The sequence below is a fragment of the Anas platyrhynchos genome, chromosome 11 (assembly GCF_047663525.1).
Source record: "Anas platyrhynchos isolate ZD024472 breed Pekin duck chromosome 11, IASCAAS_PekinDuck_T2T, whole genome shotgun sequence".
NCBI classification, from domain to species: Eukaryota; Metazoa; Chordata; class Aves; order Anseriformes; family Anatidae; genus Anas; species Anas platyrhynchos.
In genome coordinates, this window is record NC_092597.1 from 3,624,114 (window position 1) to 3,648,832 (window position 24,719).

Genomic DNA, 24,719 nt, shown 5'->3' on the forward strand with positions numbered 1-24,719 from the left:
CTAATCCTGAATGAGTTCTGTTTTGCATTTCTGGTTCAATTATGATTTAATCAAACTTACAGCTAGTAGAACTCACCTAAACAGACCCCACACTACTGCCTTTTTCTTCATAGCAAGATAAAAAAGTGCAGCATCTAAGGCATCATTGTTCCTCTGGAATGAAGCTTTTGCAACCTACAGTAAGCAAAATCTAGTATTATTACTGCAAATATAAAACTTGCTTTTAACCTAAGAACGTATGTTCTCTGTCAGAGAGGATGGTCTGGGTGACCGCATTATTTACATAAAGCAACAGTAATTTCTTTCAGAATGTTTTGGAGAAACTAATTTTTTGATAGGTGACAGCTCATTACACAGTTAATGTTCTTAAGGTTCAGAAAAACAGCACTACTCCAGATATTAACACCTCCCCCCCACCACTACAGTGGGACGTTACAACCATGAAAATAAAATCTTTTCATCAAAAGTGTTACAGTAACTCATACTATTAGGAGAAGTTCCTCTTGCAATTCATTATTTACATATTTGTAAGCTAATACAAGTATTTCTTTAATGACCTTTTTTTTTTTTTTCCCCTGTATAGGACTAGGCAATGTAACCGCATTAGCTTTAGAGGACTAGAATAATTAAGTTTTGCTCCTGGATTCAACAAATATTCTGTAACACTAAAATAAATTATTTTTACAACCTCTGAAATTTAGTAAACTATGAAGTTCCACAAACAACTCAAAGAGTACATTAATTGTTGTAATTCAGAGCAAAGACTAGTAATAAATCAAATCCATCAAACTTGATAAGAAAGCTGAAAATCTTATTAAATCAAGAATTTAAATCTCTTGGATACCTACAGGAAACATTTTAAAATGATATCTAAAAAATATACTGCATTTTATCTATTATTAGAACTCCCGCAAAAAAAGCTCTGCATGAAAATAGGATTTGATGTTATTTTGGTTTTATATAATATAGGTGTATATTTCTATAAAACACTATTTTTGTGACTCTCCAGAAAGGAGTAAAAGCTGCAGTTATTTTCTGCTCAGGCCTTTTATGTTCTGTACTATTTTAGTATCAAACCCAACAGAATTTACAAGAGGACTTTTTATGCATTTTGAAAATGAAATGTTTATTTCTTAAATAAGACTCATTATTGAATAATTTCCTGTTTCATCAATAGATATATCCTGTCACATATATCTGAAGAAGGATTGTTCTTAAAATAGAGTAATATAATCTTAAACATACTGTGAAATGTGGGGGAAATGATTAGGTCTTTCAGAAATGGCTTTCCTAACTCAAATGTGGTAAATCAGAACTGCCAACATTATCTAACAGTACTAATGTTTTGGTGCTGGATATGGAAAAAAACAAACAACTGTTAAAATAGTAGCTGGGCTGCAGTACAAAGGGATCTGCTCTACACAAGTCATCCTAAGTATCTGTTAGAGCATAACAGCACATAACTATATTTGTAAGCAATAAAAATACCTTCTCAATACACCTTCGGAGTGTGTTGATATTCCTGACCCACCAACCTATACCCATAGCTCTTAATTCAGACCACTGTGGGTCTCCCTTCTGGATAGCTGGAATCATGTTGATCAACTCCTCCTCCGCCTCAGAATGAAAAGCCCATGCAAAATGACAGGTAGATAGGCCTAAACAATAACATAATAAAATTCAGAAAATTAAAACTTGTTAATAAACAAATGGAATATGTTAGAGAGGAAATTTTTTTTTTTTGCAAAGGGAGTTTTGCAAAGAGTGTTGGTAGATGTCAGAGGGACTGTTTGTCACAACTGTTCAAGAAAGAGTGGAAGCATCTTTTTTCTTTCTCTGTGAAATATATGCTTCCCCTCGGTGCTTCCTCCATTCCTTTCCAGCACCCTGTTCATATACGTTCTTGAGTTTCGTATGGTGCTAGATAGAAGCAAAAATATGTAATCTCAGAGACAGATCCATCCTGGCCCAGAAATCTTTCTGTATGCTGTTGAGGCAGTAATTGCTTTTCTTTCTGTATTTCAGAACAGCATTTATTCAGAGCAAGAAAAAAACCTGCTGTGATGAAAATAATAAAATTATCTTAGAGGGAAGATAAAATTGTACTTCTGTAAAGCAAACCTTTCAGTCCTCCAGCAGAAACAATTTAAAATATGATACAATTTGTATGTTATCTGGTTGGGGAAATTATTCATGCTCAAACTGAATGGCACAGAATCTCTCTTCTGTTCTAGAGCTTTACATTTTTGTCTGTTCACAGTGCATGCAGGGAAGCATATACGTTGCAAAACAAGGGCCTTAATGGAATAGGTGTCATCTAAAATTAATATGGAGATAATAAAAGTATCACAATATAAATCAAATATTATCAGGTCCTGTCAGCTCAACTGGATAAAATGAAAGTAATGCCACATTCCAAGAATTACCTTGGTGGAGTAGCTGTACTCGATACAGAGGTGGTAGTGATGTCAGAAGGCAGGTGTGCAAGCGCATAGCCAACAAATATCGTAAGCCACATTCATCTAAGGTATCTCTTCCTGTAAAATACAAAATACTGACTTTAGAATATGCAGATGACTACAGGGGCATATATATGACTTACTGTATGCAGCATGTAAGGAATGTATGTTTCTAAATTTGTTATTTGCGATAAAGTATTATGCTTGAAATACAGCAATTTATAAAATGTTTTTTGCTCTAATGTATCTAATCTGAATAACTGATACTTGCTTTCAGCTTTTTTAATCCCAAAATACTCAAGGAGCAAGTTTGCCTTAGCTGGGAAGAGCAAGAATGTTAATTTAATAATATGCTCATTACTAACCTGAGTAATTCTTATCTCTGTTCTCATCTAGTTCAGTGCTTGTTGTTGCCACGGTGTCTGCCAAAGCTACGAGGAACATCTGCTCTAGTCGAGTGAGGCCTGGCAGACTTGAGTGCATCAGGTGACTTGAAAGGACACTGGCATGTTCTCGGCCAAAGTAAGTTGGACCATATTGTGAGAGATTAATAACTTTGGATTTACTTTCCCTCTTTTCAGGCTCGAAATCAATAAAGTCATCAGTTGTGACAGGCTGAATCTGGAATAGATCTGAGTACTGATCCTCTGTTTTTCTTTTAACACGATCTTCAGATCCCTGAGGTATTTTAGAAGTTTCTTCAGAAATGTAAGTGGCATCTTGATCTGCAGCAAGCAGAGCATAAAGTGGCAGTGGGGGAATGGAGTCTATCTCTGTGTAGTCTCGAGTACCATCTTTTCCAGCTGTGATGGTATCCTTTGCAGTACTACCACTTACACTAATGGTGCGAGAAAGATGGCGTTTAGGACCAGTTCCTTCTCCAGCTTCTGTGTCTTTAACTATCGCAACTTCTCCTGCAATACATTTAACTAAATGTGACAGAATGGCTTTGGCTCGGCGAACTTTACCCAGATCCATAAGTTCTAATAGCTGGGTTGGATGATACTGAGGGAGAGTAGGTGAAAGAACGTGAGCAGCTTCAAAAAGGCCTCCATCTTGAATTACAGTTGGAGTGCCAAAAACATCATCCACAATACCTGCCCCATCAATTACACTGGTCTTCTTTGCTATCAAGCTTGCTTTGAGTGGATCTTTAGTTGCTGTGTCTTCAGTAGTGAAAATATCACTTTCACCATCACCAAACTTGACAGCGTGTTTCCACTGTGCATAAACATGCATTTCACAGTCCATTCCCACCACCAGTATACCATCTCTCACCCAGGAGAGAGAAACAGGTAGTGAAGGAGTGCCATCTACAGATGATACCAAATCAATTGATCTAAGCAACACCCACTTTGACTTTATACCTTGTTTTATGCTTCCACCTAGTGGTAAAGTAATAACAGCTACACCTTCTTTGCTGCTTGTTTGATCTGTTACAATTCCTGAAAGTCTTCCGTACATAAAGATGTTGGCACCAACTCCAACTGTCAATATATGTGAACCATCTTCTTTTGATACCCAATCCAAATGCACCAAATGCTTGATACTGGGCACCAGGCATTTGTCTTTATTCAAAAATGCATCTGATTTACTGTAAACAAATAAATTACTATCTACACTGACCCTTGAATCAAGTACACTTCCAACCCTAACTAAATCATCCAGTTGAATTGTCTGTTCCAAAACCCATTCTGATCCTCCTGTAGACTCACACTCAAGTATACAAACATGCATGGAAAATTCTTTTGAAACAAAACCGTTATGCTGTATGGGTTGTTTGTATGCTACTGCAAGACGTCCTGTGTAAGAACAGCTAACGGCAACTGGCCTTCCTACTATGGTGACTGTACTGCTGTTGTCTTCTCCTTCATCATTCATTAAAGGCCATTTTCTCCAATGATATGTTTCCCTTTCTTCATTTTTGCTGTTCAGGTCTTTTTCTACAGTACATCTCCAGAATCGCACTCTGTTGTCTGAACATGATGTTACTATCAAGTAAGGTGCAAGGCAGACTGGATATATTGATGAAGAACTCAAATGACCTGAAGTCAGAACAAACATTTAGTATCAGTAATAAAAAGTCAAATACCTATATGAGACAGACACAACATTGTAACTACTAATAGAGAACTTTTCAATTTGGTGTTTTTTTTTTTTGTTGTTTGTTTGTTTGTTTGTCCCATACCTGGGTATGGGCAAATGTTTTAAGACGGATAACAGTCTTAACAGTTTAGATGTTAATCACCTGCAGTTCTGGTCACTATTCAAGGAAAATAAACTTGAACTAAACTAATTCAGAAAAGGACTGTTAGAATAATAAAGAAATACAAAGCTTCAATCAGATAGGAAGAATTTCTTTACTGAAAGGGTTGTTAGGCACTGGAACGGGCTGCCCAGGGAGGTGGTGGAGTCACCATCCCTGGAAGTCTTCAAAAGACGTTTAGATGTAGAGCTTAGGGATATGGTTTAGTGGGGACTGTTAGTGTTAGGTTAGAGGTTGGACTCGATGATCTTGAGGTCTCTTCCAACCTAGAAATTCTGTGATTCTGTGATTCTGAAATTAAGATTAGGCTTGTGTAGCCTACCAAAATGAAACTTAAGAGGGGCACTATGGTACTTAAGAGTATTATGAGAGACACAGAGACAAACAGGCAGAAGTAGACGGGGTAAGTACATAAGTCAAAAGAAAAAAAAAGCATCAGATTAATGTTGGAAGGTGAACAAGGGGTTATAAATTGATCATAAATTAATTAAGACTAGAAGTTAAGTTTCCAGTCATTAAAGCAGTAAGTTTCACAAAAAGCTTTTCTACGAGGAATTGCTACAATGAAGAAAGGAGTGATTTGCAAAATGCACTTTTTGTGATTTGGGAGACATGGACATGGATTTGAGAGTGCCCGTTTATTCCCATGTTGCCTGTATCAGTTAATCAAGAGAGTTATAGGCTGAGAACATACTAGCTTATGAACTAGCAGATAAATTAGTGGATTAATTAGAAAAAAGTTAAATTTACCTGCTGAGGGAGTTGCTCTTATTACTTCTACACCAACAGGAAGATCCAGTGGTTGGCTGTATACAAGTCTGGAGCTCAGAATGAGCTTACTAGCAGTCTGAAGATTAGCGATTGATGAAGATCGTGGAATGGGACTTATGCCAGGTGATATATCTGGAGAAGAATCTACTGTCTTCTGTTCAGGTACACTAAGCTTATTCTCTGATAAAGTAGGTTTTTTTTCAGTAGTTTTTGCTACACAAAAGAAAAATCATTGCAAACAGTGTTAAAAATATATGTGAGGAGAAAGCATAAACATGCTATAATCAGGTATTTTTCATAGCATTGTTTTGGTTATGCAGAAAATAATTATATCGTGTATTGGCTGCTTAGTTGTACTGCAAATAATTTTATGCTATGATTACTCATTTTAAGATATCCATAGTATTCTGAAATACTGAGAGTTTAAAGAATCCAGCACTTAAGTATATTACTCACTCTTTTAACAAATTTTTGTATTGTCATAGCTATGGAATGCAATCCATGTTTGCAAGAAACCTTACTCTTCTACTGCTTCTACAACACCAAACCTCAAATTTTCTGCTATGTTACTTAAATGTTCATCTCTAAGAAAATACAATTACTCACTCACTCACCTAAACAGGCTTGCACAGATTTGAGATGAAGATGCCACATCTGAAGAACAGAACAGCCATTACTATCTTTTTCAATTACGACTAGGTAGAACTTTTCTGAAAAAGGTGGTGGACGATAACCTGTAATTTAAAGACATTACCATAATCATGAAGTTTACATTCAACAATTGATAAAAACTGATACTAAAAAAATATTTTTTCCTCTTTGAAATTGTTTGATTACAAAACAAAATACTCAAATGGTACTATTAATAACATTTTAATCAACATTTAGTTTGTTCAGAGTTATAGAAGACTTAGTAAAATAGAGACTGACTTACAGCAAACCTGAGTATTAATGACAAATCTAACTTATTAGATGTATTTTTCTTCCTAATCAACTTGAACTGCTCTGCTAGATTATAAAACAGTTTTCAGTTTTCTCAGAGTGCTTGCTTTCTTCCTTTTTTTTTAAAAAAAAAAAAACTTTTGAGTCTAGTACCAAATTCCCCAGTTACTTTCTATAGGATAAAAGGGAAAGTCAGACATATGCACCTTATCACCTGGAACAACATATTAATTCAGGAAATACACTTCTAGTCTACTTTGTACACATCTTTAAAATATAACACAAAGCATTTTGAAAAACAGACCTTGTCATACAAGTTAAAATATTTCACTGTAGGCAAATTAGAATAGTTTTATTTAATACCATTACCATGTAGACGATTTATATGAGCAATGTGAATCAGCCATTTCAGTGAATTCAATATATTCTCATTAAAAATGAATCTCGTAAATGCCTGCTAAATGTCAGTATTTAAGAACAGTTTTGGTACCTACTTCATAGTAGTTATTCTTATACTATACCTTGTGATGGCTGGAAAAATATCTCAGTTTCCTTCCCTTCTACATCTTCCTTTTGTGGTTTGTATCCCAAAATGAAGTCTTCTTGAAAGACATGAAGTAATTGTGTGTTTGAGCCACACTGTAAAATCAAGCAGTAGTTACGCTTTCAGAATGGTATAACAACATTTTTTACTAACATAATTATGTTTTTTGTACAATCCAACTATCAATTGAGGATCAATTACTTTCTTTTATAATTTTGAAAACTATCTTAATACATCAGAAAAACAGAACATTTTCATCTCTTACATTAAGAACAGCATGTTCTAGAACTTATTGTGTATATATTCCAACAGTTTCAATGAAATCTACCATACTAGACTAATTCTGTAATATTTTTGCTGAAGCTAATGACAGATTATTATTATTATTATTATTATTATTATTATTATTATTATTATTATTATTATTATTATTATTATTATTATTATTATTATTTTAGGTATAGACTAAAGGACTGTGGCAACAACTCTTAGACTTCTATCAATCTTCAGTGGAAAGATGACTGCAATGGATTGAGAAATCTGCTAACAAAATAAAAGGAAGAAACTGCACATATTCCTTCTCTTATAACTCAACAGCTGTTCCTCCTGACAACAACAGACCTCTTTTCAGTACCTCCACCCCTCTACAAAGGAGGCTGCTGGCAGTGAAATTCATTTCTGCAGACAAGGAAAATGTTTCACAGCAAAGTTTTCATGTTGAACACATTTTTTTCCAGAGAAGCATGGAGAGGCATCTTTCTTCACACAGGTATTTTTGAAATCCTACCAGGATGAAATTGGCAAAAGCTGACTGACTCAATATAAAAGGTGTTTTTTTTTTAGAGCTTCAGCAGGTGCTATGGAGATAAAGGAGGTAGTGAGATGATGCGTGAATGACATTTGTATTATGGGAAAGTCTTTGGTCACCATCATGATTGGGATGTCCTCTAAGGAAACTGGATTCAGTGTTTACTTGTAGAAGAGAGAGGGCTTCTTCCTGACCCCAGAGCTTTCCGTCCTTTTGAATCTTTGCAGGCTGTTTTTTACATGTAAAGCTCTTCCTAGTCTCAGCCTCCTGAATTGATACATTGATTTCTACATTCATTTAAGAAAGATTTAGATACTGAAAAATAATGACCCAACTAACTTATTTACCATTTCTGTAGAAGTTGGTAAGGTCCACAAATATTAATTAAGGTTTATACTAGGACATTAGAGGCTTGAAAGTATGACTAAGGAGCTAAAAGAAATAGAAAACATAAAATACACCCAGGATGTCTTGCTATTGTCTTTCCCACAACATAGGTCTTATGTAGAAGACTGTTTCTTACCTCTTAAGCTATTCCCTGTACTCCTCATGTCAAGTCATAAAATAATCTATAAAAATTCTAAAAAATATTTGATAAATCTGAACCAAAAATTGAAGGTCCTATGTGATTAATACTTACAAGACAAAAAGAAAAAAAAACAACAAACTGTTGTCAAATAGAGAAGTACTTCTTTGTATGTATCAAAAATGTCTATATGTCTAAGTAAAAAATGGTAAAATAAATTACTTTCCCAGGCTGCTACCTAACAGAAAACAGCACTGGAATTTGAAAGATCAAAATAATAATATGAATTAAATTTCATAGTACTACCATTCAATCATTTCATTGATTGAAACACATGGCTATATTAGTTAACAGGTAAAAGCGTGTCTTATGAGAAAGACAAAAAATTGTAAGTCATACAAGGCTATTATTACCACATTTTGGAAGACTTAAGTAGTTTTTGTTTTTTGTTGTTGGTGATGATCTTCTTGTTTGTTTGGGTTTCTGGAGGCAGTTGTGTTTTTTTTCTTCTTTCTTTAAATTATGATGGGTGTAAAGCAGTATTCAGTCAAGTTTATTTTAAACAAGATTTATGCCTAGAAATATTGTTACACTCTTTAACAACAGGCTTTGAGCTCCTCACAACTGTAAGTTGTCTCATAAAAACATTCAAGGTATCTCAACATTCACAAAAAATTCAAGGCAGTCATTATCACCATAGAGAAATGTCCTCTTTTTTCTGTATTTTCAACAGATTAGGTTAATCAGCAACAAAGCTATTAAACATTTTTATGTGATACCCTAAAGAATTAACCATTTATTTACTTTGTTAGTTATTGCATCGAGTTCAATAATGCATCCTGGTCGAGCAGTAGATTGTTGGCTCACAATGTTAAACACTTCCCCAATAAGTTTCTGAAACAGAGGAAAATGAGATGAGTTAGCATATTTTTTCTTTAGACAGAAGGAAATTGCAAGCATTTACAATAAACTGATGCTATAATTTTCCTTGTTGCTGTAAATAGTAATAGGCTTCTTCCTGTTGTCATTTTGGCAGTTATGAATAATGCATTCATCAGGGCATTTGCACTGTTTTCAGTCTGCAGCTATTCATGGGGATAGCATACCAATTTACATAGAAAGTAAATGTTTATTTAAAGACTTATCTTTTCATAATAACATAACAATATAGGTACTATGAGAAACGCAAATACACTGCTTCACTTTTTTTAAACCTTCAGTTTTGTCACAACAAATAAATAAATAAAAAAAAAATCAATACAGCTTATATATAAATGGAATGTACTATTGATTTTTGCTGGAGCATTCACAGTCATTGCTCCTGTAATAGGTTCCTCAGACTGATCTGAATACTGACAAGCTATAGCTTGCAGGATAGCTTAAAAAATAACAGAAGAATGGAAAAATGAAAAATGTACCTATTTATACAGTAATAGTTACAAGGCCAGATTTTACTTTGCTCAGTCATAGAAACAAAATGTAATAAAAGAACAGAAAGAACAGACTACAACAGCAAAAATAAGAGCCAGTATTACCCTTAGCAATAACCTGCCCTGACTCCCTCCTATCCCATCATCTCTGTCCTCCCTCATATACACACCCTAGTGTATAAGTGTATACACCCTAGTCTTCACCTATCTTCACCTGCCCACTTGCTCCTGACTCCCCTCTTCTGAGAAGACAAAGAAAAAAAATTCGTTTTTTCTTTCACTACATACTACAAGTTGGGGAAACTCATCAGGGGTATTTTGTTTCAGTTCAGCCACTGTTAGTAGTAATATCCACATTACTGTCTGCTAATGTTTACAGACATCTGCAAAACATGTAATTATATAAGCTAGTATACAGACATGAGGAAATAAGAAAAATCACTGGAGAGGGAAAAAAAGTTTAAAAGTTACCTTAATTTTTATTTTAAAACTTTCAAGTCATTGCTACATAAAACTTACAGATGATTCAGGGTCAGCTAGTTCATCTAGAAGTTTTCTTGCATCTACAACAGCTTGATAGAGTCTCAAGTTTTTGCCATCAGATGCAACAAAACAAGCACTAGCGGAGTTGCAGTATGTACCTACAGAAAACACAAAAAAAACATAGTTAAAGAAAAAAATAGCATGAAATAGTATCACGTAGTCAATTATAATCCACTTCACAGTATCTGAATGTTTCTAAAAGTGACTGTCATAAAATACTGAAGCAAAAACACCCCAAGAAATTACGTACATTAAAACATTATTTAGACTTCAAAATAACTTTCTGCTCATTTATGGAACTAAAACTCCTCATAAACATTGAATAACCTAAGCAGAACTCACTATTGCTTAAAACTATTGTTCACACATGCAAAAAACAATAGACAGTACACGTAAAAGAATGCTGCCTTTAAAATGATTACATTCTCTTCACTGTCACCTCCAAGGGAGGTGTTTGGAACTTGAGCTTAGGGACTCTAGCTTCTCAGGGTTCTTGGAGATGATTTAGAGTAGAAATCCAAGGTAAACAAGGTTTAGAATAGCTCCTTCGTGGGATTGAGACAGGATAGAACATTAGTATGTGAGCAAAGGGCTTTTTTTATTTTTAAATCAAAGAAATGCTACGCCTTTTAAAACACATTTAAGATTTTTGAGGTTGCACAGAATCTTTGACACCCATTTAAAAATTGCAAAGGTCAGATTGGCCTTAGTATAATAAAATATCCTGGCACTATTAGTATGAAACTTAATAATGTGATATTCACAACACAATTTACATTTTAGTATTGTACACAACTACTACAACATCTTTACAAATAAAAAATAAGTATCTGAGTGGCTTAATAGATTAACACGTCTAGAACTTTTTCAATCAAGTGGTCCAATCACTAGTTCTGTTCAATCCACTGCCTCCTGTAACTGTATGAGGCCAACAACCCAGATACCTCTGCCATCATCACACTTGCATTATAACTACCATGTCAGTGCAGACAGCACTCTGCAAAGTTGCCTAAAGCACTGAGGAATGGGATCATGTTTTTCTGTTGTGAGACTGATTGCTAACTAACATGAAGAAGTTACTCCATGCCAGGTGATCCATGGTAACTACAAACTCTTAGCCCACATGAACTATGCTGTTTTGAAGTAGCATAGTCTCAAATGAAGGAAGACTGTTCACTGGCACTATATAAAGAAATTGCTGAAAAGTTAATATACTCCAAATACAACAGTAATTTATTTTGAAAAAATAGTTTTATAGCCCCCAGTGTTAACTCTATATGGGATCTTGCTAAGAATACTCACCAAGGCAATAGCTTGGAATAAGTGTTGGTAGCCAGGCTACATTAGAGAAAGCGGAGGTATGAAGAGAGTTAATTCGAGCCAACTCAGATACTCCTCCAGTGTATGACAAAGGTCCTATAGGGTCTACACGCCACAGAATCAGCTCGCTATAGATTGCATTTGGGTCATAGAATGTACGGGTTGCTGCATTTTTAAGTTGCTGCCTAGAAGAACCTTTTACATGTTTTATAGGATCCATTATTCTGTTTATGCTGTCAGAATCCTGAGAACTGTCTGACTCAGGAGTTAATAGAGCGTTATGATGAGAAGATGTTAACAGTAATGGTAAAACAGAATGGCAAGCTAGGTCATTAAGATGAAAACGGTGACCGCAGTACCTAAATTTATGTGAGACTGTTAGCACAGTAGTGAAAGCTGATTTATCAGCAAAAGTAACTGCCCACTGATTTAGAGAGCCATCTATGTGTTTGGAAATCATCATCACTATAGGAGAAATTATATTCACATTTGTGCTGTTCTGAGCAAAGCCTGGTCCTTTACTTGCTAGGGTTTTATCTGGAAAGTCCACTGTCTTCTGATGTACAGCATTACTATCTTTTAATAAGACAGGGCAAGCATACATCATAATATTTTTGCTAAGGGAACTAGCATCTCCTGAAGGAAATGCAACAGGAATCCTAGAAGAAAATGAAACCTGGAGGGGAAAAAAAAAATAAAATTAGAATATAATAACCCAGTGTAAGTCCAAATTAATGTCAACTGTTTCACAGGAATTAGTTTAATTTCAAGTAATTCTGATGACCAGATTTAAATAGCAAGAACATAATGACTGTTCATTAAGATCATAAATAATAAAACAATTTCAAATATACAACACCTGAACTTGTCGAAAGATGCCTGGAGTGTGTTCATCTAAATACTTCACATGCCACACCAAAAATGTACCATCAATAGGATGGATAGTAAAAAGCATATCTGGGTTTCTGTTCCATTCGGTTAGGAGCAACTCAATTTTCCGATCTAACAAAACTGTTGGAAGAGGCATGCGTAGGCCTGCTGGTAGAGATGTTCTGGGGCTTCCCTCTCTTTCTCCATCTTCATGTTCTGAAGAACCTGTTCCAGTCCCTGTCTCTGATTCTCTATCTAAAGACAAGTCTGCAACAGAAAATATTTTTTTTTTTTTTTGCAAATTCTAGGTATTGTCCTACTACAGTTTCCACTCCAAACAACAATATTTAAAATCTGTTAATAGTGCTATCTTAGAACATTCATGCAAACTGAAGGTAGAAACATCTTTCATCTGTTTGTACAACAGTGAGAGGCCCTGGCATTTGATTATTGATCCTAACTATGGAATACAAGTAATAACAAATACAACCATAAAAATTCAGACACTTAACATCAATGCTCTAAGATCATTTTGCTCAACTATACAAAAATAGGTATTTTATATGGATGCTGGCTCCAAATTAATGTCTTTTTTTTTGTTTATTTGATTATTATGAAACATGGTATGTGACAAGTAATGAAGTAGTATGTATTGCATGCGCAGTAAGAATGATGACACGAGCAAGTCTTAGTCATAAATTGCATGGTAACCTAGATTTTAAGAACCTAAGCTTTATAAATGACAATAAATATACATCAGTTTATTGTCTTTAATAGCTCTTACTGGTTTAAGTAGAAAGGCTTTTATTTTTACAAATTCTTAAGATAGTTCTTCATTCTTAACTTTACGAATACAAGGGAAGACATAAGTTTTTCAAATTTTAAACAAATGGGATTTGTAATCTTTAATAACATGGAAGGAATACAAATACTGGCTAAGGCGATGCTCCTGAAGCAATCTTAAGTCCTTCTGGTAGGGCATGTTTTTCATCATTAATTTCAAAATATGTCTTTCTCTTCCTTTTCCTTTGTGAACAGCTACAATTGGGATCATTGCGTGCTGTAAGGTTTAAGATGTAAAACTCACCTCTACTGGAAAGAGTGCAGTTTCATTAAAATGGAGCTATGTCCAACCCTCCTTAAAGCTTGCCATCAATTCATGCCTCATTACTGTCCTGAGATTGTAAGGTGAATCAAGAGCAAGTCTTAGTTATAATTTCATAACTTTATGGAATAGCTCCAAAATGGAAATAAAGAACCAGAGCTACCTTTCTATTTCACTGTGTTTATTATTACTGCGTTCCAACAGAGAGTACATCTGTAAGTTTTTCATGCCACCAAATTATTATAGGAGCCAAAATTGCATCTATATCTATTTATTTTAGATTAGTAATACATTACTATGTGTTAAATAATTGCATTAATTATTGCACTAAATAAATGTGTTTCAGAATAATTCTTGTGCTATAGATCAAGATTACTAACCATGATCTAATTTCATATGCAAACTTCTCTCTTTTTCTTCCATTTCTTCTTCCTCTTCAACCTCAACATCACCAAAATCTTGTTCTAGTTGTTGTTCAGAAAGTTTTCTCAGATGCTGCATAAATACTTCAATAGATGATGTAAAATTAAATTCTTTATTATTCAACCAGTGAACAACAAAGCCTCCATTGCCTTCATCTATATTAAAAGCTGTTCCAGCCAAAACTGATGGGATATCTGTGGACAATTGTAAACAAATCAAAAACTTGTATCTTAAACCTTTTATCTAATAAACCCACACACATATCTTGGTTAAGACAATTAACTCACTTTTGGCAGAACAGACCTTGTGCCTGTACGTTTAGAACAGGTAAGATACAGATCAAGTTTCTACATATGTTTTGAGTAAAAAAATGAAAAAGAAAAAAAATAAAAAGGAAAGACATTTTAGCATCAAGAAATAAAGTAAAACAATTCATAGAATCATAGAATCATAGAATATCCTGAGTTGGAAGGGACCCTTAAGGATCATCAAGTCCAACTCTTGACACCAATTGATTCAAATGAGACTGGTAGATGAGATTCAACGGGTCTAATTGCTCAGTTTCAGTGTTGTCATATCATTTACTGATTTTACACACAGGATTGTTGTTCAGTCATTTCTTTAAAATATTCTAAATTATTCTACAAAAAGCAGCTGTTTTCCTGCTAATAAAATCTTGTACAGCTTTTTTCCCATTAAGTAATCCGTTCATCATATACTGTTTTCTCCCCAAATCAAGTACAAAGCAGACTTGAAATTTAGGTAGCTAAATTTCTTTTGCTTTCTGATGTGCAAAAACGAAATTACGGCTTTTAACAATGCTGAAGGTCTTGGGCAACTGGGTATAGGTGACCCTGCTTAAGCAATACAACCATTCTGACAGTCTGTGAATTTTGGAAAAAAAAATAAAAATAAAAAAACAGCTTCATTTGTCTTACAAAACTCAAAGCCAAATGACAGAATTGTGAAATAACACTCTTCCTACAAATCCCTTCTATTCAATTAGGCAAAGCAAAGAACATGCACCTCAGCCCCCTTTATTTATTTTTTCCTTTTTGTGAAAATATATTATTAATAGTTTAATAAGCAGTTCTATTTCACCTGTATTAGGGTTGATGGTTGCTGCTATATGGAAATGACCAAGTGCATTTGCATGGTGTGAAATGTGACGCTGAACTTCGTGAGTACCCTGTTGGTCTGGTAATACATCTGTGTGGGTAACAAGAACTGAAGATCTCCTTTGTCCTTTTCTCATATTTTTCAAATGGTGAATTGTCTGGTATAATAAGAAAACATAATTTAAGAAATACTAAAAAAAAGAAAAGATATAAATGCATAGTTATGTATTTACTGTTTGTACAGTTTTGTTTTTACATTGATATGTTTTCTTTTCCTGTAAATTTAATATACTTCACATGATCATCACTGAAACTCATAGCCCTGTAGTATCATCTTTTGGAAATGTAATTATCAAATCAGATAATTAAAGAACTAGAAGAGTTTATTTACTGCTTCTACTGTTATTTTCATACCCATTCAGAATGAAACCATCTTAATATTCCATATTAAACATCATCTCTTCCCAACACTATCAGTTAGCTATAGAAAATTTAGTCTCTTCCCAATGCTATTAATTAGTTACAGAAAAAGTAGTAGTTTTAAAAACATGGAGCTTATTAGATGTCTCTGACTTCTTCAGTGATTAATAATAAACTTAACTCATATAAAATAATTCAGACTATTCTGTTATGCTTGTAAGAACTAGATATTAGATATAGTTCTAATATGTAACATATAGATATTATATTTCTATATACTTTAATTTTTCTAGTAAACATTTACAAGTTTTAACAATCCTGAAATTAAAAATTGACAAGCCTTGTACCTCTAGGGCGTGCTGTATTTTGTCTTTTTGCTTTCCAGATTGAGAAATGGTGCTGCTAATGCTGGAAGTGCTAGTTTCACAGATCTGCTCACCCAGAAGAGTATCTTCTGGTAACAGTGTCTCTGCCCACAGCCGACAGATGCCATCAAGACATGACGTGAGTAACACATTACAGACTAAACCCCTAAAGACAGACATATCAAGGAATTATCCAATAAAATTAAATTAGGCATTGGACACAGCAAAAATCAGGGGAATGTACAGGTATTTAGCAGTTATAATTATTTCATCCAAATTTCTATGCTAACTAAACGTTTTATATGAGTAGTGACTTTTAGTATGTTGATAGATAAACTCATAAATTATTAGCAAAAATGCATGTGAACATAGAATGGTTATTATTTGTTAAAGCCAGCAGTTACCATAAAACTGTGGACATGAAACTCCCTAAATTATCTGGCTTGCTGGATTATGTGAAGAATATATACAATTTTACTCAATCCTGAAAAGTTAAATCAGCTAATTAAACATGAGTATATAAAACAAAGCTTCTAAGTGCTAATTGTTTAAGCAAATATTCTATTTCCAATGCCACAATACTATTTGATAAAGACAAAGCCTTATGCTTTCTGGCATAACCTGAGAAGGCACTAAAGTTAAGACCATATTTTAAAATAAGTCTCTCCTATTAATGTGACTATGACTGTTGTACTAGGTAATCCAGAAGCATACGTGAAGATACTCATATTTTTTATTTCTTGAAAGTATAAGCAGAGAAATTGAACCATGTTCTTGTAGCCAAATTTTAAGCAGTGTGTTAAAAAAAAGTTCAAACATTTATTTATTTATTTTTAAATAAAATCTTTCAAACCTGGGCATGTATTTGCTAATGTTACGCCATGAAAATCCTGTCACTGCTCGAGGATGAGCTAAATAGACAAATGAGAAGTGGACAACCCCTGAGCATTTCTTCTCTTCATTCTGTTGGGGCAGAAGAGATGACTTCCAACCAGTCACAGGATACCAAACCTTTAAGAGGCAGTCATCCTAGTTAAATCAGCAAAATGACACAGGATTAGATAGCTGTAAGTGAAAACGTCACAAAAATAAAATGCTAAATGATGAGGAAACTGCTGTTCCAGTATCTTTAATAAATACTCAATCTATTGCACAGAACTATTTACAGTTTTCCATACAACTTATTCCTGAGGCCATGTATTTCAATGATGGTCATCCTGGAATGAGTTGGAGGACCAAATAAATACTCTGCTGGCAACACAACAGTCCCAGAGGTAGTTTTTCTTGCAGTCTGTTTGGCTCTCTACTTTCCTCTTGGTTGTCTATGCATTTTCTGCATATCACATATGCATGCTTAAATCCCACATCCTTTCCCCTGCAAAGACAGAACCCAGAAACGGGCTGCCACTCACAGGACAGTATTAAACTCATTAGCAATCAGTTTCTCCCTTAGGAAAATTTGTGCTGTAAGTCACTGTTGGTTCCCATGCACAGGAAACCTTACTTTCACAGAAAGCACTGTATCTACTGAGCATAGGCACATAATTGAACAGTAACCGTATGATACAACCTTCCTCTCCACTAGCACAATCTATGCTACCTTTCTGGTTTGAATTGTTGGGCACCACTGATGTAGTTAACTGAAAGACAACTGAAATATTGATACGGCAATACAACAAATGCTGATAAATGAGACAGGAATACATCTACACTGATGTGGGCTAAGGGCAACATTACTAGTACGACCAAAATACATTGTATACAGCTGCAGGACACATCCCTGGATTTCAGGACTGGCTGCTGGAGTACAGATACAGAATAAAGTAAATAAATGAATTAATTATCTCTGAGAGATCTTTTATTTGTATTTCCTGACAAGCACCTAAAAATACAGTATCTAATCACAGATTCTGCAAGAAAGAATTTTGACAGACAGCCCTGTTAAGAATTATGATTAAAGTTTATATAGGTATTAAGATAGAGCTGTCCTACAAATAGGAAATAACAACTGGAACCAACAGCCTCACACACTTAGTCAAATTCTTAAATATATAGGGGAATATACATATATGTATGTGTATACATATATACATATATACACATGAATATATGTATATTCATGGGAAGCAGAAATATGAAACAAAGCAAATGTTTTGTTAATTTTATAATCACATTGATTCCAAATGTAATGTTTTTAAGGTGGTGTTACTATGTTTATAGTCATAAAACAACAGAGCTCATGATTCAGTTGTCCTCTTTAGTAAGTGTAACAAAATAAAGCTTACTAAAATTCATCTCATCATTTGACCAACATTAAGCACAAGCAATAAATGCTTAACTATCCCGCCTCAAAAAACAAAGGAAATCACTCAAATGAGAGAGTAAAATTGAAGAGAATTATTAATTGAAATCTTAGCTTGACTAGCAATTTGACAAAAAATATGAAAAATTGAAATAGAAGTTAGGAACTGATAACTGATCCCAGACTTCACTGTAAATAGAAAATTCTCTTCTAATTTATGCACTGATATGCATATTACACCATTTTAAATGTTTATGTTTTATATCATAATGATATAATGATATGTCTGTATGAATGTCAATGTATTTCTAGGTCAATTCTGAAGTAGTCAGTAACAGTACATAGCTAAATCCAATTTCTTGTTGCTGAAGTTCAAGGAATTATGTGAAATTTATGTATTATATAGGAGATGATAATTTAACTTAGCTCAGACTATAATGTACTTATATGGTATAGGACCATTTTAAATTACTTATTTACTTTTGACAAAGAAAGGAACACATCTCAAGCACTTATTTATTTTGTTGTTTTTACCTTCCCAGCTGTTGCAAAGTATTCACCATCAGGAGACCATGCCATCAAATGTACCGATACTGCAGTCCTAAAGACACAAAAGTAAAGTTTTAAACTGTAAGTAAAGTCTTTTATTCCATGTTTTTATTCCATGTATATTCAGTTGATTCAGTATTACTGTGCATTATTTATACGAAATATATTCAAATTTATAGCTGTAACTTTAAACATACTTTAGAAACGGCAGAAGCATAAGAGTATCTGCTTGATTGAAACAACGTATTTACTATTCTCACACAGTTTTCTCTACAGAAAACCAGTACATTAAAATTAATTAAGTATGGCAAGCCCTGGCTAGATCTAATGAGATCACAGATGTGAATATTGTTCTACTTGCTTTTCTATTCCCAGTGAAACCAAGACTTAGGAATAAAGGAAAGTGAAGATCTTTTAGATAATTTGCAATGCTATTTCACAATGACTAAAATGTATGGGTCAGCTGAAAGAGGCAAGCAGCCTACACAGTGCTTTATAGGCATAAAATCTAAAATGTTTTCAAAAGTCAGACAAAACTTAGGTTTATGGGTGGCTGCTTTCCAAGTCTGTATATCTACAGAAATGGCAGATCACGAAACACTTCCGTAACATGGATCTCAAATGTAACTGGGAAGAAAGAGCGTTTCAAGACTCTTAACACTGAGGAACCTGCTTTGGCCGGGGGTTGGACCTGATGATCTTTCGAGGTCCAACCCCTACAGTTCTGTGATTCTGTGATTCCTAAGTTTCAGAAAACACCTCTCATCTTGATCAGCATAGCATGTCTGCCTGCTATTGCTCCTATGTTTGGTCTCATCCAATATCTCAGCACTACTTTCAAAGCTGAGAAGGGGGACAATTTATACATATTGCCAGTAATACAGTCAAGCCTTTGACAAGGTTACCTGATGACTTAGTCACATGAAAAATATTTTTACTTTGAGTAACTTATATTGTTTGAATTTTATGGTATTTTAAGCCTATTTAAAAGCAAATTTTACAATATGGTTTTCTAGAGAAAGATAGAGATGATATATGAGTTGGCATTGCAATCTGTCTCAAAATGAGTTATCTCACTCACTTGCACTGCCAGACACACTTCCAGTCATTTAGAACAGGGAGAACTTTATCATCTTTCATCTGATTGTCAGGATCATCTTCATCTTCTTCTAGAATGTCACTAGATGGTGGGGCCCACAATTGCAAACAGTTAGTTGCTGTCAGTAGCCTGTTACCTGAAAATGAACAACATCAAAGCTGGGAAACCAAGATGATGCATTCATCATCTGTCATCACATTTTGATGAGAATTATTAAAAAAAAGTTGAAAGCACAACTTTATGAAATCATTTTAAATATGATAGTGTACTGGGTCTGGTATTCAATCATATTATACAGTTATTTTTATCAAAACATTTTAAATTTCTAATGTCTTTTAAGAAAGAATATGTTTGTTTTGATGTTTTTAAATGACAAATTGATAGATCATATTTTACAATGACTGTTGAAGATGCTAAACAGCCATTAACATCTCAAATACTACATATTGTTAGGCATTTTATCATTTTCTCTCTCTTGGTACACTGCTGACTTCAATTGTGCTAAAATCCTATTTAAATGATTTAAGTAGTGATTTAAGCCAGTTAGCAACTTAACACCATGATTCCCAAACTAAAATCTTGCACAAAACACTCAAATACTTGGTAGCACATCTTCACAAATGCTAATTGCAGCACCGCATTTTATGTAACACTGCCTGAGAATGGACCATCTAAAATGTCTGTATTCATTCTCCCATTTCATTTCAATAAAAATAATTTGTGTTCAAGTTCTTCAACTACAAATGTTGAACAAATGCATCAAAAGTTCCACATTACCTTGAGGATCCCATGCTAGGTTGTAAGTCATAGAACTGAGGAAAAATTGCCCTGTTTTAAGCCACTGACACCTTAGCTGCTGTAGTTTAAAAAAAATAAAGAATTAATTTTCACATCAACAGCAAAATACAAAGGCATTTGTATTTATTTCTTTCTCTAGAAAATTACTATTTAGCCTATTACATACAAATTTAGGACCCGGCGCCAGATTGTGGAATCTAGTTTTAATAATTTCTTCAGTTGTTTTATAAAAAATTGTATGCATCACAGAGTGCTGTGTGAACCTGACCTGGATCTGTCACATACACAAATGTATTTGTAGATTACTGTAAACCAGGCATACATTTACAACAATATACGGAATGGCACTATAGATGCAACAAAGGTTGTGAAACACACTTGAGAGCACAGTTAAGACTTGAGCATTCAGTCATGACCATGTTGTTAAAACTAGCTTGGAAACACATATACACAAACAAGTCATATATCTGTACTCCAGATCTGATAGACCAATTTAAAGAAATACCATCTCACCACCATGTCACTCTAGCATGAGATGTTGGGAACTAGGGAAAGTGCAATGCCCAGTTCGGTTTATACAGTAGATGATCCTGACCATCCGATTTTATTACGGATGGTGGAAAAAGTTTATTGACTAGTCTTTTGTGTGCCAATTCAATAAGAACTGGCAGACATACTTTTTTCTAAGAACCTAAACTGAATTACAGCCATGAAATACATACTTACACTATTTCTTTTATGATTATTTATACCAAGTGGTTCAAAAATGCAAACAGCATTTCCATATGATGCTGCAATCTGGAAAAAAAAAGAAGACTCAAGATGTAAAGTGTAGGTAAGTCTAGCTGCTCTTTAGTATGTCAAAGTAGCTAAAGAATTTCCAGTACAAATTCTATGTGTAATCAAACAAGAAAAGTAAAATTAATATAAATGCAATTCATTGTGTTATACAAATACCTTCTAAAGGAAGTTGAGAAATGCATACCTTTGAATGAGCCCATCTTTAAGATCTTAGCTTAAGCAGAGAATACATCTTGTTCAGTGGGATACACACTGTCCATCAGATCTAATACATACTTCTAAAGCAACTACCATTGATGCATAAGAGAAAGCTGATATCTTCACTACTTCTACTCTTGTTCTCTCTACTTTACAACTAACTAATGAAATAATTATTAGTGTCTGGGTCTCAGTGTGATCTTGTGTTCCATTTTGTACCTCTAAATAGTAATTACTAAAAAATGGGAGGAAATATGATTCCATTTGAATAGCTAAATATATTGCCAGGTAAGACAAACAGTAAATGGGAAAACTGAAGTACTTGTACCACTCCTTAATTGCTTTCATCTACTTTTTTTCACAGAAACCTCCATTTACACAATGGTCTTTATTAGGAATTTAATCTGGTTGTGCTCCTAATATTCAAATGCTTATAAGTACTTTTGACTATCTTGTAAGTTCTGTCTTCTTGCTTAAAAGATTTTTAAAAGAACAACTGTTTAAGTTTCTCCCATTCAGGATTTGGTGTCTTCAATACAGAAATTATGCAAAAGTTTCACTACTGTTCTTATGAAATCTTACTTCCTCTTCACACGGGGGAAGGAAAAAAAAAAGGTTGCAATAACACACTCCCCCCAGAAAAACTGACCATGAGTTCAGAGTCCTGTATGCAGAAGCACCCAGGGGTTCATGGTGATCTTGCAGGAGTCCCCTGTGCAGATGGAATCTCTCTTCCAGTCCCGCCGGAACTGCTTGGCTGTAGTGCAGGGGCCTTGCCAGCTAAACTTGCCTGAATTCTAACTGGGGCCTTCTAAATACTAAAACCAATTTGTTTACAAGCTAACAGTGGTAGGCAGGGAAAACTGATAAGCAAAATTTGCTCAGTGCTCTGCAATACCTCATAGAAAGTTGTTTTCTTTTTCTCAGCAATCTAGACTGTTTGTTTAGTATTGTTTGGGGATTAAAAATAAAGCTATGCATTGTTTGTGGATTAAAAGTAAAGCTGAGCAGCTAGTCAAGGGCCACACAGTTGCAAAAGCTCACACTGTAGCACTTTGAAACACATTAAATGTGCCTAGACTTTTCTGAAAAATAAAGAACTTCTAATTCATTGCTTTGCAGGAAGCACAAATATACACAAACAAATGTGAGTGTGTATACATGAATATATTCTTGTTGTCATTAGCTATATGCAAGCGTACAATGGCATTCACAAAACAAAAATTTTAATACCATTGCTATACAGTAACTAATACATATTCCTACATTTTGTGAGACTTGTCATTGTACATCCTGGAAAGGTATAAAATCAATTTTTAAAAGATGCTTCCTGCTTGTTCCCCACACCCCAACCCAAAACTTACAAAAATAAATTACTATTATAATAAAACAATCTTCTGCTTAAGGAGGATTGCATAAGAAGCTTCCTTCAGAAAGTTAAAGATCAGTAAAAATATTTGTCATGAAATTAACTCAGTAATAGCATTAACATATTATGTTTAATTATGTCATTTAGAGTATTCATTTTTTCCTTCTTCAAGTTTATAAAACAAACAAACAAACAATTAAAATCCTTACCCTGCCTTGTCGTTGGGAGCACTCCACACAACTGACCTGGATGTTTCCATGTTTAGCACCAGGAATAATTTGTACACATTCGAAGTCATTTGCCAGAATAACAATGTCACAGCCAGAACCATATGCCTGAAATAATTTTTAAAAGAACTAAATTTATAAGAAATACAATTAAAGTTTATTAAAAACAAACAAACAAAAAATCTACAAAAGCACTGACAAACAACTAAATTATTATTAGAATTATTATGGTTTTTAAAAAAATCTGTGAAAATCTCCATTTACACAAATAATGAACTTTATGTTATTACTATGTAGAGAGTTTATTCCTCATTATCTTGGTAACACCAGCAGGATAAGCAACAAGTAAAAAGCAACTTTTAAGGGTCACTCTTCAAAGTCTTTCAGATTAGGAAAGATTCTTTCAGGAGGGAAAAGAAATTCTGCCAGATGATGCTGACACCTTGAGAAACTTAAAGTGGTGAAAGGGTATGTCCAGCTATGCACAGATATGAACATACTGAGGTTTGATCAGTTTATGGACTAAGTGTACAATAAAATAAAGAATACTATCACCTTGCCTTGGAAATGTATGTTTTTACATTTATGGGACAGTGGAGTATAACACCCATTGAAAAACAATGTCAACTGTCAGATGTTGACAGTATTATATTAAAAATATTTATTCTACTTTCAAGGGAAAAAAATCTTCATGGTTATAATTTCGTTTTCTCTTCAGCATCATAGGAAATGAAGAAAAATTCTTTTTGTTTGCAGTTACACCATTGCTACTTTACACAACCATATTAGACTTTCTTTTTAAAAACGAAAGCAGAGCCTAAAGATATTTCTGCTATATAACGCTGCTGCTCCTTAGTATCAGTGAAAACATATTTAATACAGGAACAATTGTACTCTTCCTGCATAACAGATTTACAAGGGTTGGTTTCCATTTTTATGCAACCAATTTTTATGTTATCAAGTTCCAAGGGCATGAGCAATATGAACCCATTTCAAAACAAACTAGCAAAGGTGAGCTTAAATCTTCCATGGCAAAAAGAAATAGTAAGAAATACTTATTACAGAACCTAAGCTCTGTGTGTACTTTCACTTTTTCTTTGTTGTTGTTTTTTTGAAGTTTTTCAAGTTTTGTTCCCTGCACTCATTATTGAATTTGCATAAAAATTCCTTAAATATGCCCCCCCCTTTAAAAAGAGTATCAAAGAGAAGTTTTTCCACAAGAATACAATTTCTGCACTTTTGAGCATTAAAAGAAGTGTTATAATAACACATCTGTCTTGGGTATATTGTATTTCATTGTACATTACAAACTACAGCCTGAATAATTTGTTTAAGAATAGGTTATAATACAATGATAGTTTGCAGTATTTTTTTTTTTTGGCAGGATAACTATGTATGTCTGCCAACCTTTTACCTGTCCTAATGCACTAGAGTATTCTAAACCCCTTCAGCGCTCCAGATGTTCT

The 24,719-nt window shown here is 34.0% G+C and overlaps 1 protein-coding gene across 6 annotated transcripts in view; it reads right to left on the bottom strand.

Moving 5' to 3' along the window:
* DMXL2 (Dmx like 2) overlaps positions 1-24,719 on the bottom strand; it is a 57,065-nt gene that overhangs the window by 24,625 nt on the left and 7,721 nt on the right. For 5 of the 6 annotated variants that reach the window (XM_038184850.2, XM_038184848.2, XM_038184849.2 and 2 more), the window contains exons 2-21: positions 23,236-23,361; positions 21,385-21,456; positions 20,638-20,716; positions 19,843-19,996; positions 18,747-18,813; positions 16,764-16,939; positions 15,893-16,076; positions 15,109-15,283; positions 13,965-14,201; positions 12,469-12,746; positions 11,592-12,285; positions 10,266-10,387; positions 9,121-9,210; positions 6,960-7,077; positions 6,111-6,230; positions 5,476-5,709; positions 2,825-4,504; positions 2,427-2,537; positions 1,489-1,658; positions 77-174 (exon numbers count right to left, since the gene is read on the bottom strand). In XM_038184850.2, coding sequence (XP_038040778.1) covers positions 77-174; positions 1,489-1,658; positions 2,427-2,537; positions 2,825-4,504; positions 5,476-5,709; positions 6,111-6,230; positions 6,960-7,077; positions 9,121-9,210; positions 10,266-10,387; positions 11,592-12,285; positions 12,469-12,746; positions 13,965-14,201; positions 15,109-15,283; positions 15,893-16,076; positions 16,764-16,939; positions 18,747-18,813; positions 19,843-19,996; positions 20,638-20,716; positions 21,385-21,456; positions 23,236-23,361 — 4,985 coding nt within the window. The remainder of the gene's footprint in view (positions 1-76; positions 175-1,488; positions 1,659-2,426; positions 2,538-2,824; positions 4,505-5,475; positions 5,710-6,110; positions 6,231-6,959; positions 7,078-9,120; positions 9,211-10,265; positions 10,388-11,591; positions 12,286-12,468; positions 12,747-13,964; positions 14,202-15,108; positions 15,284-15,892; positions 16,077-16,763; positions 16,940-18,746; positions 18,814-19,842; positions 19,997-20,637; positions 20,717-21,384; positions 21,457-23,235; positions 23,362-24,719) is intronic. The other variant, XM_038184851.2, reaches the window with a different exon arrangement.